At 60.3% G+C, this 12638-nt stretch overlaps 1 protein-coding gene across 1 annotated transcript; it reads left to right on the forward strand.

Moving 5' to 3' along the window:
• The first annotated feature begins 210 nt into the window (after positions 1 to 210).
• On the forward strand, positions 211 to 11632 carry RHBDF2 (rhomboid 5 homolog 2). The gene is given in 18 exon segments (NM_001077438.1): positions 211 to 296; positions 3297 to 3450; positions 4133 to 4260; positions 4760 to 4955; positions 5040 to 5243; positions 6090 to 6218; positions 6575 to 6693; positions 6822 to 7016; positions 8017 to 8128; positions 8336 to 8410; positions 8570 to 8731; positions 9082 to 9191; positions 9354 to 9417; positions 9510 to 9604; positions 9814 to 9889; positions 10042 to 10142; positions 10293 to 10446; positions 11151 to 11632. Coding segments are annotated over 17 exon segments (2484 nt in total). The 5' UTR covers positions 211 to 296; positions 3297 to 3306; the 3' UTR covers positions 11571 to 11632.
• The last annotated feature ends 1006 nt before the right edge of the window (positions 11633 to 12638 follow it).

Raw genomic sequence — 12638 nt, forward strand, 5'->3', positions numbered from 1 at the left:
AGGCCGGTGGAATTATCTCCATTTTATAGATGCAGAGACTAAAGTCAGGAAGATTGACCGATGCATTCTTCCCAACACACCTGCTTGAGCCTGCCCTTCCTTCCCTACAGGCTGTGTACACCACAGGAGCTGCCCTGCTTGGGCTGGAAGCGTCTGTCTGGACGTCTGTCCACCTCTCCACAGAGCTGAGGCTTGAACCCAGAGCATCTGCATAGAGTAAAGAAGGGACCAGAACATGCTCTGAAGACGTCTTCAACAAGACCCAGGAAGCTGTGAGCTCAGCCCAAACTCTGAAGGTAGGAAGCTGGGTAGCCGGAGGGGTCTGGCTTTGCTTGCTTGTTTATTTTTCAACCAGTACGGACCAGTATACCTGGTGGCCTGCACTCTGCTGGAGTTGGAGATGCAACAGTGAATAAGGCAGAGAGAGGGAGGTGAGCAGGGTAAAGCGATGGAGAGGCTTGAAGCAGGGCCAGAGGGCTGCTATTCACAGGCAGGTGCAACCGCCACCACGGGCAGCTTCAGAACGTTTCCATCGCTTCAGAATGAGACCCAGCCTTTAGGTGCTGTCCCTCCCGGGCCCTCAGCGACAACCGATCCTCCCGTCTCTGTAGAGCTGCCTGTCACAGACTTTCGTATGGATGGACTCCTAGACTACCTGGTCTTTTGTGTCCAGCTTCTCTCGATTAGCAGAACATCCTTAAGGTTCATGCACGCGGGACCCTGTGTCGGCGCTTCACTCCTGCTTGTGGCTGACTCGTAATCCCATTGGGTGGATGTCCCACGTTCTGTTTATCTGTTTGTCGATGGCCATTTGGGTTGTTTCCACCTTTTGGCTCTGATGAGCGTGCCACCGTGAACATTCCTGAACAAATTTCTGTGTGCATACATCGCCTGAGTGTGCAGCATGCATACTGTCATTTGATGCTCAGGGCGCCTTTCTGGGGGGAGGTCCTTCCCCCATCATAAGGGGAGGACATGGGTGACCCGTGGTCAAGTGCAGGTCCAGCCCAGACCACCAAGCTGCAGTGTGCTTTTGACCATGACCCCTCAGCACCTCCTAGCAGAGCTTAGCAGGTGCTAGACAGTGAGGGTCCTAGAGTGGCCGGGTCAGGGGCAAGGAGGACACAAATCCCCCCGGGGAGCCCCAGCGGCCCCAGTCAGAGGCTTGGACTTTAAGTGAGAACAGGAGGGGCGCCTGGGTTGCTCAGGGCGCCTGGGTGGCTGAGCGTCTGCCTTCGGCTCAGGGCATGATCCCAGATCCCAGGTTCTGGGATCGAGTTCTGCATCGCGCTCCCTGCATGGAGCCTGCTTCTCCCTCTGCCTGTGTCTCTGCCTCTCGGTGTGTCTCATGAATAAATCAGTAAGATCTTTAAAAAATAAGTGAGAACAGGAAATTGTGGGACAGTGTTGGGCAGAGAGTGATGTGGTGTGATTGGTGCTCTTCAAAGATGACTTCTCTTGCTGTGTGGCAGATGGTTACGAGGGTAGGGAGCTCAAGGGGCAGCAGGTGGAGTGGTCAGGAGGCCGCTGTGATCCTTCAGGTGAGAGGACATGGTGGCTCTGGTGGGCTGTGTATGGAGGGACAGACAGACTTGGGATGCATGTGGCTGCTGTGTCACCCTTCCGTCCCACGTTGGCCCCACATGCCCTTTCCTGGAGGGCTCCTGTGTGACTCTCCCTGCGTCTGCTGCGCACACCCAGGGTCGGTACCACCTCGGCAGGCAGACACGGAGTCCCTGGCCTTATACTAGGGGAAGAGAAACCAAACCTGCTCTAGCAGCTTTGAGAAGAGGGGAGGGTATGAAATAGCTAAAGACTTTAGCCAGAGGGATCCCTGGGTGGTGCAGCAGTTTGGCGCCTGCTTCTGGCCCAGGGCGCGATCCTGGAGACCCAGGATCAAATCCTACGTCGGGCTCCTGGTGCATGGAGCCTGCTTCTCCCTCTGCCTGTGTCTCTGCCTCTCTCTCTCTCTGTGTGACTATCATAAATAAATAAAAATTAAAAAATTAAAAAAAAGACTTTAGCCAGAAAAAGAACAGAAGGAGTGAAGAAGGGAAGAGTGTTGATTCTGGTGGAATCCAAGGGTTGGGGGTGGGTCGTGAGCAAGCATGGACAAGCGGTATAGGCAAGGGTGTTGATTAACACGAGTCCAAAATGCCGAAAACAGCTATCCATCTGGAATTCATTAAATCTTGGTGCATTCCACTCAATGAAACCTTTACAGTCGTCAAGAAAGATAAGAAAGAGGCGCTTGGGTGGCTCAGTTGGTTGGGCATCCGACTCTCAATCTTGGCTCAGGTCTTGATTTCAGGGTGGTAAGTTCAGGCCCCATGCTGGGCGTGGAGCCTACTTTAAAAAAAAAAAAAAAAGGTAGCTCTGTCTGTATGCGCTGATGGGGCCAGATGTGCATGCTATGGAAGAAAACGTGTGATGTGAGGGTAAAATTTTAAGTACGTGTGTCCTTTTCTAGGTGCCAAGAGGTCTTTCCTAGAAGACAAGGTGGCAGGCAGATTATGAGTTTACTTTATAATCACTTTATCATCATCTGAGTCTTTTTTCTCTTTGCAGTGAGCATATGCCACTTCTTATCTTTGGGATTAACATTTTTCCTCCAAGAAAAGAAAAAATGTACCAAACAGGTGGCAGTTTCAGTTACCTTTGAGAAAGGAACCAGGCCGCCCCGGGGACAGGAACCAGCTTGGTGGCTTTCCCATCTATCTGGCAATGAGGCTGAGCCACCACTTCCTCGCTAGAAACCCAGGGATGGCTACCCAGAGAACCACCCTTCCCTGCACAGCTGGGGACCTCCTGATTGTGGCTAGGGCACCAGGTTGCCCTAGAGCCTTCTCATCTTCCATCAAGCCCTGCCCCAAGGTCAAAGGCAAGGCTCCTGGGCCCAAGAAGCTACCTTCTGGCCCCAGGCCTACCTTGACCAGACTGACAAGGCAGCCCAGGTCTCTGCCCCTCTGTCCTTTGGCCTCAGGCTCCTCTCTGGCTGTGGTTCTTGCCTGAAGCAGAGACCCCCCAATGGAAGGAGGTAGAAAGGTGGGGATTTCCCAGGCCCCTGCTGGCCTGGAATGCAAACAAAGGACTGAAATAGAACCACTTGCGATACCCCACCCAGTTCAGGTTCAGTCTCTGTCACGCTGCTTAGACTCTAGAATTAGATTTGACCGACTTTCTGCAGGTTGTTCTCAGCCTGGGCTGCCCGCCCTGGCACCTGGGTGTCCCCAGGTCCCCTTCTGTCTTGCCACCTATCGAGACACTCATGCCCCCTCTCCCGGTCTCCATTCTAGCCGGCCCACCATGGACTCCACTGACAAGAATGGTGAGAGCGTCTCCTCCGTGTCCAGCAGCCGCCTGCAGAGCCGGAAGCCGCCCAACCTGTCCATCACCATCCCACCACCCGAGGCCTCGGCCCCTGGCGAGCAGGCCAGCATGCTGCCCCAGGTAAGGGGGCAGCCTGGAGGCTCGCTGCCCTGCCACAAGCGACAGCTGTGCCCACACGACACCTTTGAGCAGAGGAGGCCCCTTCTACCTGTGTCACCCCTGATTTAGCCCGTGCCCCCTCCTCCCTGGCCCAAGACGTCACGGAGTGGGCTCTGGGTGCAGGAGCTGCGTCTCCTGGTGGTCAGTGGAAGCCTCGAGAAAGGCTTCCGGTTCCAGCAGGACCAGCTCTTTCCATTTCCCGCCGGGGCCAGCCACCCCCAGTCCGAGGAGCCCCGCACCCTGGGCATCGGCAGCCTGACCCCGCAGTGCCCGGCTCCTGTGGAGGTTGGAAATGAAGACAGGCTGGACCAAGGCTCCATAAAGGGCTTATTGAGAACAGCCTTGAAACAGTGTCCTAGGGCATAAAAGGGGTGCTGTGTTGGTGCCACCCACTCGCCCTGGGGGCTCTTTTGCATGCAGGGAGCCAGCGGGGAGCACTGGGTAGGGAGTTAGGAAATCACGCTAGGGTTCATCGAAGAGTATAAAGAATGGTGACTTTACACTCGGAAGGAAAGCGGCTCAGGTGTCTAAATTGGGGGTGAGGTGCGTTCTCGGGGTTCTCACATAGGGAGCTGAAGAGGAGAGAGCCCGGGATCTGGGCTCCACCAAGCCCCAGCCTGTCCTCCTGCCCCACCACCCACAGAGGCCCAGGAACCCGGCCTACATGAAGAGCGTCAGCCTCCAGGAGCAGCGGGGACGATGGCAGGAGGGCAGCTCGGAGAAGCGCCCTGGCTTCCGCCGCCAGGCCTCCTTGTCCCAGAGTATTCGCAAGTGAGCACCTTCCCACCACCCCCCTGCCCCTACCAGCAGCCCCGTGGACCTTGGCTGGGCGTGGCCACCCGGGTCCCCTTCCTAGAAGGGGTGGGCAAGCCTTTGTGAGCAGCACCCCTGACAGAGCTGGAACATGCATGTTACAGGGAGGAAACTGAGGCCCAACAGGGATGCGTGCCATGTAAAGTCACAGTGCGGAAGCTGGGGTGGGGGGGTTCAGGGAGTGGGGATGTGGGGTGGCACTGGCCCTCAGGGTGCCCCCCAGACCCTGCCCAGCCCAGCTCCGGCTCTGAACTCTGTTCCACCCTATCATGTGGTCACTGGGTACCAACCCGGGGGCAAAACGGGGAGCCGACCCGCTGCACGCACCTGTGCCCTGTCACCTCCCATCACTTCCCCTGCACACACCTCCCGTCACCCCCGTATGTGCTCTGTCCCGCCGCCGTTGTCGTCACCTTCATGATGCCTTCACAGCCGCCCTGTCCGTCTGCTCCCACAGGGGCACCGCCCAGTGGTTCGGGGTCAGCGGCGACTGGGAGGCCAAGCGGCAGCACTGGCAGCGCAGAAGTTTGCATCACTGCAGCGTGCGCTACGGCCGACTCAAGGCGTCGTGCCAGCGGGACCTGGAGCTCCCCAGCCAGGAGGTGCCTTCCTTCCAGGGCACCGAGTCTCCCAAACCCTGCAAGATGCCCAAGGTGGGCTCCCCTGGGGTCGTGAGGGGCGGGCCTCGGCACCAGGGGGCCCCGATCAGCTCTGCTCACTACCTCCCTCCCTCCCAGATCGTCGACCCACTGGCCCGCGGCCGGGCATTCCGCCACCCGGATGAGGTGGACAGGCCCCATGCCCCACACCCGCCGCTGACCCCGGGGGTCCTGTCCCTCACCTCCTTCACCAGTGTCCGCTCTGGCCATTCCCACCTGCCCCGCCGCAAGAGGATGTCCGTGGCCCACATGAGCTTTCAGGCTGCCGCTGCCCTCCTCAAGGTGACAATCCCTCCCCGCCTCTGCCCTGCCCCCATGGCGTCCCCCTCCCCTCCGCAAAGCATCCCCCCAAGAGCACACCAGGTACGTCCTTCCTTCCATGCTCAGGGCAGTGGGTGCACCAGGTTCCCTGGAAGGAAGAGGGCCCTGCAGCTCGGGAGCCTGGCCATGGCCTCCCAGCCCCGGTGCTCCATAGCTGGGGAAGCTGGTGCAGGCACCACCCTTTGCCCAAGTTCACAGCGCCTAGGATGTGCTGAGTGCGTCGCTGCCCTGCAAGAGCCCCCAGCCTGGAGGGCACAGGTGTCACTATTCGGTGTGATGACTGCTAGAGCCTCTGCGAGAGGGGCTGATGTCAGGACAGGCACTCGGGCTGAGCCCAGAAAAATAAGGAGAAGCTCCCCAGGGAAGGAAGGAAGGAAAGGAATGGTGTCCTCAGCCAAGGGAAGGGCCCCTGTGAAGGCCTGGAGGGGCAGTGTGTGGTCAGATGTGGTTTTAACAAGGGGTGCTCCTAGGAGGGGGTGGCAGCAGGTTGGGGTCAAAGAGGCAGATGGGCCTGGCATGCTGTGCCAGGGAGCTGCGTCTGGGGAACGTGGCCCGAGTTTGGGGAGGAAGGGTGCAGAATGAGTGGTGGCAAGCTCGCTGCCCAAGCCAGAGGGCAGGAAGTCAGCAGGGAGAGGAGAGACCGATGGGTTTGGGGCTACAGAAGCTTCCTGGCCTTCCTCACCTTCTCCTGCAGACACTGTGCTCTGGGTAGGGTCCCATCTCCCAAGGCTTGACAGTTCCTTCAGAGGAGGGAGTGGTGCTGGCATCTGACCTGGACCTGATGCCTGTGCCTCTGCCCTGTCACAGGGACGCTCTGTGCTGGATGCCACGGGACAGCGGTGCCGGGTGGTCAAACGCAGCTTTGCCTACCCCAGCTTCCTGGAGGAGGACGTGGTCGATGGGGCAGACACATTTGACTCCTCGTTTTTTAGTAAGGCAAGCATGGGGTGTGGGCCTTGGGACCGGGTATGGGGTGGCCTGGGAGTTAGGAGAGATGACCTGGCCTTGATCATCCTGTGCTGGGAGCCCCTGAGAGGTCCAAAGGTCCATTGGTGGGACGGGATGTGCCACATCCTGGAACTCCTGGGCCCCTGCCCTTCTGTCGACCTGGCAGGGCAGGGTGCCAGCCAGGAAAGTCACTGTCAGGGCTGACGGGCACCTGCCTTCCCCTTCCCTCCCACAGAGCCCGTCTAGCTTTGATCTGTCCTTGAATTGAGCTACGGGGAGCAGTATTTGGGACAGTGACTCCTCACGCTGTCTTTTTCTGTGTCCCCCGCTCCACCCCACCCCAGGAAGAAATGAGCTCCATGCCCGATGACGTGTTTGAGTCTCCCCCACTCTCTGCCAGCTACTTCCGGGGGATCCCACGCTCGGCCTCCCCGGTCTCCCCCGATGGGGTGCAGATCCCTCTGTGAGTTCTGGGCATCCTTCCTCCGGGTGCAGGGAGATGGCACACCAGGGAAGGGCTCCCCAGACTGCCAGGTTCCCCTTCTGGGATGTGTGGGAGGGGACAGCAGGCTAAGAGCCGTCCCCCACCAGGAAGGAGTACGGCCGACCCCCCGTCGCTGGGACCAGGCGTGGCAAGCGTATCGCCTCCAAGGTGAAGCACTTCGCCTTCGACCGAAAGAAGCGGCACTACGGCCTGGGCGTGGTAGGCAACTGGCTGAACCGGAGCTACCGCCGCAGCATCAGCAGCACCGTGCAGCGCCAGCTGGAGAGCTTTGACAGCCACCGGTGAGGGGGCTGATAGGCGAGGTGGCTGGGACTGCGGGCTGTGCTCCCCATTCTCGGAGCCCCTCGGGTGTAGGCAGAGGGGAGGGGGGCTGAGAACCACCCTCCCGGGGTTCTAGGAGCTTGCAGACCCCCCGGGACCCCCTTCCTGCAGCACCCCTTATTCTACAGGTGTTTAGTGAGCAGCTCCTGTGGGAGAGGAGAGCAGGGACAAGTCCTCATGGTTACCCTATGAGCATGCATGTCACCTGGAAGGGCCCACGGGTGCTTGCTGTCTCTTCACCCTCCTTGCTCTCTTGGCCTGTATCCTTAGCCCGGCTCCCAACAGCAGTCAACAAGCATTCATTGAGCGCCATCACACAGGCGCTGGAATAGCCCCACTGGGAGGGACAGGGAGGGCAGGATGGGCCAGAGACACAGTTAGAAGCTTTATGAGCGAGGGGACCGTGGGGGAGACCAGAGGGTTGAGGAGGGGCAGTTGTCACAGCATGCAGCAGGTAGTGAGCCAATACACATCGAACCCAAAATCATAAAAAATGAATAACAAGTGTAGCAAGCATCCCAGGAGGACAGAGAATGAATGGACAGCTTGGTGGGGGAGGGGTGCCGTCAGCATGGGCAGGAGTTAAATGGGTAGAGAGAGATGTGAAGAGCATCTCTGGCAAAGGAAACCCCATGTGCAAAGGCCCTGGGGCTGCACGGATCCTGGTTTGTTCCAGGAGCTGTAAGAGTTGGAGAAGGTGGGCATGCACAGTAAGGCCTTGCAGCCAGTAGGAGGTGATGTTAGACCTTATTCCAAGGGGAGGAGGAAGCCGTTGAAGGGTTTTAAGCTGAGGGAGAGACACTCAGGGTTACATTTTCAAAGTCACTGTGGTGAAGGGTGCGTTGGAGGGGAATAAAGGGGGAGGGGAGAGAGCAAGTAAGAGCTGATGGGGGCTGGGCTCAGCAGGCTGAGGGTTGAGATGTGGGTTCTTCTCTGCTGACCTGGGGTCCCTGTCCCCAGGCCCTACTTCACCTACTGGCTGACCTTCGTCCACATCATCATCACGCTGCTGGTGATTTGCACGTATGGCATCGCACCTGTGGGCTTTGCCCAGCACGTCACCACCCAGCTGGTAAGTCAGGCTAAGAAAGGGGTGCTCCCCACTGAGGGTCCCAGCCTCTCCTGAGAGGCGTCAGCATCATCAGCCGTGGAATCCCTCCCATGGCCACACCTGGAGGAGTGCTCAGGGCTCACCATAGCTATACCCCTTGACCCTATCCTGGGGACCCTACCCTGGGATGGGGAAACCCCTGACCCCCCACTCCCTCTCCTGCCCCAGGTGCTCAGAAACAAAGGTGTGTATGAGAGCGTGAAGTACATCCAGCAGGAGAACTTCTGGATTGGCCCCAGCTCGGTGAGGAGCCCAGGGGGATGGGACAGCATCTCAGTGGGGAGCCCCGGGGCCCTGTCATCCCCTCAGCTGGGCGAGGGGTCGGCTTGCCCAGGGGACTTTCAGGGGAAACTCAACAGAGCGGCCGGTCCGGGCCCAAGCTCACCCTTTTCCCTCCCCCAGATTGATTTAATCCATCTGGGAGCCAAGTTCTCCCCCTGCATCCGGAAGGACCAGCAGATTGAGCAGTTGGTGCTTCGAGAGCGAGACCTAGAGCGAGACTCAGGATGCTGTGTCCAGAACGACCACTCGGGCTGCATCCAGACCCAGCGGAAGGACTGCTCGGTGGGCCAGGGCCCCCAACCCCACCAGCCCCTCTCCAGTCCTGTGCACCATCTTCACTCACCCTAGCCTAGAGGAGGGGACCTCAAGGACAATGACCATCCCCTCCCTCCTTCTGGCCCCACACACCCCTGTACATGGCCCAGCACAGGGAGCGTGCCAACCCTCCCAGCCCCAGAGAAGCAAAAGAAGTGGCGTTCCCAGGTCTTGGGAATGTCAGCCAGGGTAGAGGTCTGGGAGACGAGCCTGAGCCCCGGGGACCAGGGGACGACTTGCTGTCCTGGAGGGTCCCTTGCCCACACTAATGGGGATGGCATTGTCCTACTCACAACCAACCCTCCTCTATCTTCCAGGAGACTTTGGCCACTTTTGTCAAGTGGCAGGATGATACGGGGCCCCCCATGGACAAGTCTGATCTGGGCCAGAAGCGGACATCAGGAGCGGTGTGTCACCAAGACCCCAGGTACTGTCCCAGGTGGCCCACAGCTGGGCTGTGAGAAGGTGGGGTTGAGTGTCCCGTCTGTGCGTCCCACAGGGATGTTGGTGGGTGGGTGTGGCAGGCTGGGGGAGGGGGCACAGGCACAGGTCCTCATTCCACCCCACCCCTGCCGAACTCTGCCTCCAGAACCTGTGAGGAGCCAGCCTCGAGCGGTGCCCACATCTGGCCTGATGACATCACCAAGTGGCCAGTAAGTGTCTGGGGTGGAGAGCGGTCTAGGAAGGGCAGGCCGGGTGCCCACTGTGGCGCAGGCCCAACCCAGTGTCCGTGCCCCTCCCGCAGATCTGCACGGAGCAGGCCAAGAGCAATCGCACCGGCTTCCTGCACATGGATTGCCAGATCAAGGGCCGGCCGTGCTGCATCAGCACCAAGGGCAGGTCAGCCGGCGCCCCGCCCGGAGCTCCCCGTGCTCCCCGGTCACCACCCACTGCCCGCACTAGCATCCTCCCTCCCCGACTCCAGGAGCTTGCAGCATGAAGGGGAGCTTGCCCCAGAGCTAGGGTCCCCACAGAGGGGTGCCCCTTTCTGCCCACGGGCAGGTGCCCTCGGGGCCGTGATGTACCCCCTTGCCTCCCTGTCCCCCCAGCTGTGAGATCACCACCCGGGAATACTGTGAATTCATGCACGGCTATTTCCACGAAGAGGCAACACTGTGCTCCCAGGTGAGGCCCTGAGCATGAGGTGAGCGTGGCAGCCTGCTGGGGCCGGCCTCGTGCTTCCCTCCCGCGGTAGGAATCTGGCTCTGCACACCGCCTCTGCCCCCACAGCAAGGCCAGCTGGGTCACAGGTGCTGACCGCCCGTGCTTGCCCTCAGGTGCACTGCTTGGACAAGGTGTGTGGGCTGCTGCCCTTCCTCAACCCCGAGGTCCCGGATCAGTTCTACAGGCTCTGGCTGTCTCTGTTCCTCCATGCTGGGTAAAAGGCCCCTTGCTGCCTGCCCCACCCACACTATGTGGTGCTTCCCCCCCCCCCCCGCCCCTCCCCTGCACCCCTACCCCTCCCCCCCTGGCTGGCAGCCCAGGGCAGACACGGACCAGCGGATGCCTGATATGTCCCCCTCCCCAGCGTGGTGCACTGCCTCGTGTCCGTGGTCTTCCAAATGACCATCCTGCGGGACCTGGAGAAGCTGGCCGGCTGGCACCGCATCGCCATCATCTTCATCCTCAGTGGCATCACCGGCAACCTCGCCAGTGCCATCTTCCTCCCGTATCGGGCGGAGGTAGGGCCTCGGGGGATGGGCTGGGAGGGCCAGCTCTGCTGCTTCCCCCCACTTTCCCTGTGGGCCTGCCCGAGGGACTCACGACCCCTCCCCGGCCAGGCTCGACAGCAGGTGCACAGCTAAGCCGTGGGCTTATTGGCTGATCCCCTAATCCCTGGGTGGGAGGGAACGGCGATGCCCCCGAGTCATGCTCAGGCTTCACCTCCAGAAAGACTCTCCCAGACCCCGTCCCTCACCTTGTTCCCCTCCTCTGCTTCATTTTTCTTCGTGATTGTGACCCCTGCCTGCCAACCCGCGTGTCACATTATCTGTGGGTTGAGCTGTATGAAATCTCCAGTGTGCACCGTTCACAACCCACAGAAACAGCAGCAGGTTTTCCATCAGGTCAACCCAACGCCCTTGGCGTTTGGTGTCTGTCCGTCCTGCCCTGTGCTGCCCGGAGTAGGCCTGTCTGTCCTGCTTACTGCACGGACCACACACCGGGCACACAGTCGATCCTCAGTGTTTGCAGAAAGGGGTGGGGGTGCCACAAGCCCCACTTTGGTCCAGGAGCCTCAGTGTCCGGGCCCCCAGCCCTGGGAGGAGCCCTCCCGTAGGCTGGCTGACCCAGGTCCCGGTGCCCCAGCCGGGCTATGCCCAGGCTTTGCACCCGGCGCCTGGGAGTGACGCTGTCCCCCTCCCCTCCGTCCCCCTCCCGGGCGCAGGTGGGCCCTGCAGGCTCGCAGTTCGGCCTCCTCGCCTGCCTGTTCGTGGAGCTCTTCCAGAGCTGGCAGCTGCTGGAGCGGCCCTGGAAGGCCTTCTTGAACCTGTCGGCCATCGTGCTCTTCCTCTTCATCTGTGGCCTCCTGCCCTGGATCGACAACATCGCCCACATCTTCGGCTTCCTCAGCGGCCTGCTGCTGGCCTTCGCCTTCCTGCCCTACATCACCTTCGGCACCAGCGACAAGTACCGCAAGCGGGCCCTCATCCTGGTGTCACTGCTGGTCTTCGCCGGCCTCTTCGCCTCTCTCGTCATCTGGCTCTATGTCTACCCCATCAACTGGCCCTGGATCGAGTACCTCACCTGCTTCCCCTTCACCAGCCGCTTCTGCGAGAAGTACGAGCTGGATCAGGTGCTGCACTGACGCCTGCCCGGCGGGGTTGGGCCCTGCTGCCTGTCTGCAGCACCCCGCCCCCCAGAGACCCGCTGCCAGGGCCCAGGCCCTCCCTCCAGCAGGTGAGGCCCTAGGTGACAGTCACAAAGGAGGGCCCCCTGCCTTCCCGGCACTCCCCTGCCGGCAGGACCCTTGCCTCTGGGTGGCCTTTTATCCTTCGTGACATCCTCGGCTTTGCCGATCTGCCCCCACCCCCTCCCGGCCTCTACTTGTGCCCCCAACCCCCGCCCACCACACGTGCCATTACTGTGAGCCTGCCCTCCCTGGGACGTGCCCAGGGTTCCCACCAGGCTCCCGCCCCTGCCTCACCACGGCCAGCCCTCCTTCCCCTTCCTCCTCCCCTCCCTGCCCTGTGAGCCGGGACCCCTTATTCAGCAGTGGCCTGGGGAGCCTGTCCTAATGCTCCTGGCCAGACGCGTGGGAAAGGCTCTGCCATGGTCTGGAGCAGAGAAAGAGGAAGGACACACAGCTGGGGAGCTGAGAGCCTTGGCTTGTTTGTCGCAAACAGGCTGTCCCCTCCGTCTGGCCTGGCCCTCCCTTGGAGTCAGTGTTCTGTCTTCTGGGGCTGGCTCTGAGGAGGCCGCCCTACCCCACGCGATGGGGGGCCTGCCTGGTGGGGAGGGGGACGGGCCACCTCGAGGACCCTCTCCCAGGGGTTGCCCAAGGCCCAGTCAGGCCCATTTTTTACTGGTTTATATTATGGTTCTAATTTTTTAAAGTAACGCTAACTTTATATGGATGGTGTCTCAAGTGTATTAAATGATATTCTCTAGAAGTATCGTTTTTTTGACCTGGGGGACTCTAGCAGAGTGAAAACTGGGGCTTTTTTTTTTATCAGTGGGGGAAGGGGGTCAGCTATGAGCTCAGGGGCAGGGCCTTGGCCCAAAGGGAGGGTATTTTCACTTGTGGGGGATCTGGTCTAACCGGGTGAAGTCCTTGGAGCCCAGGGGCAGTGAGGGACTGGCTGCCCCAGTGGGAGACAGTGGGAGGAGGTCACAGGCCTCATCCCTTCTCTGTGCCTCACCTGCAGCCCTCACC

Source organism: Canis lupus, chromosome 9, assembly GCF_011100685.1.
Source record: "Canis lupus familiaris isolate Mischka breed German Shepherd chromosome 9, alternate assembly UU_Cfam_GSD_1.0, whole genome shotgun sequence".
Taxonomy (NCBI): Eukaryota; Metazoa; Chordata; class Mammalia; order Carnivora; family Canidae; genus Canis; species Canis lupus.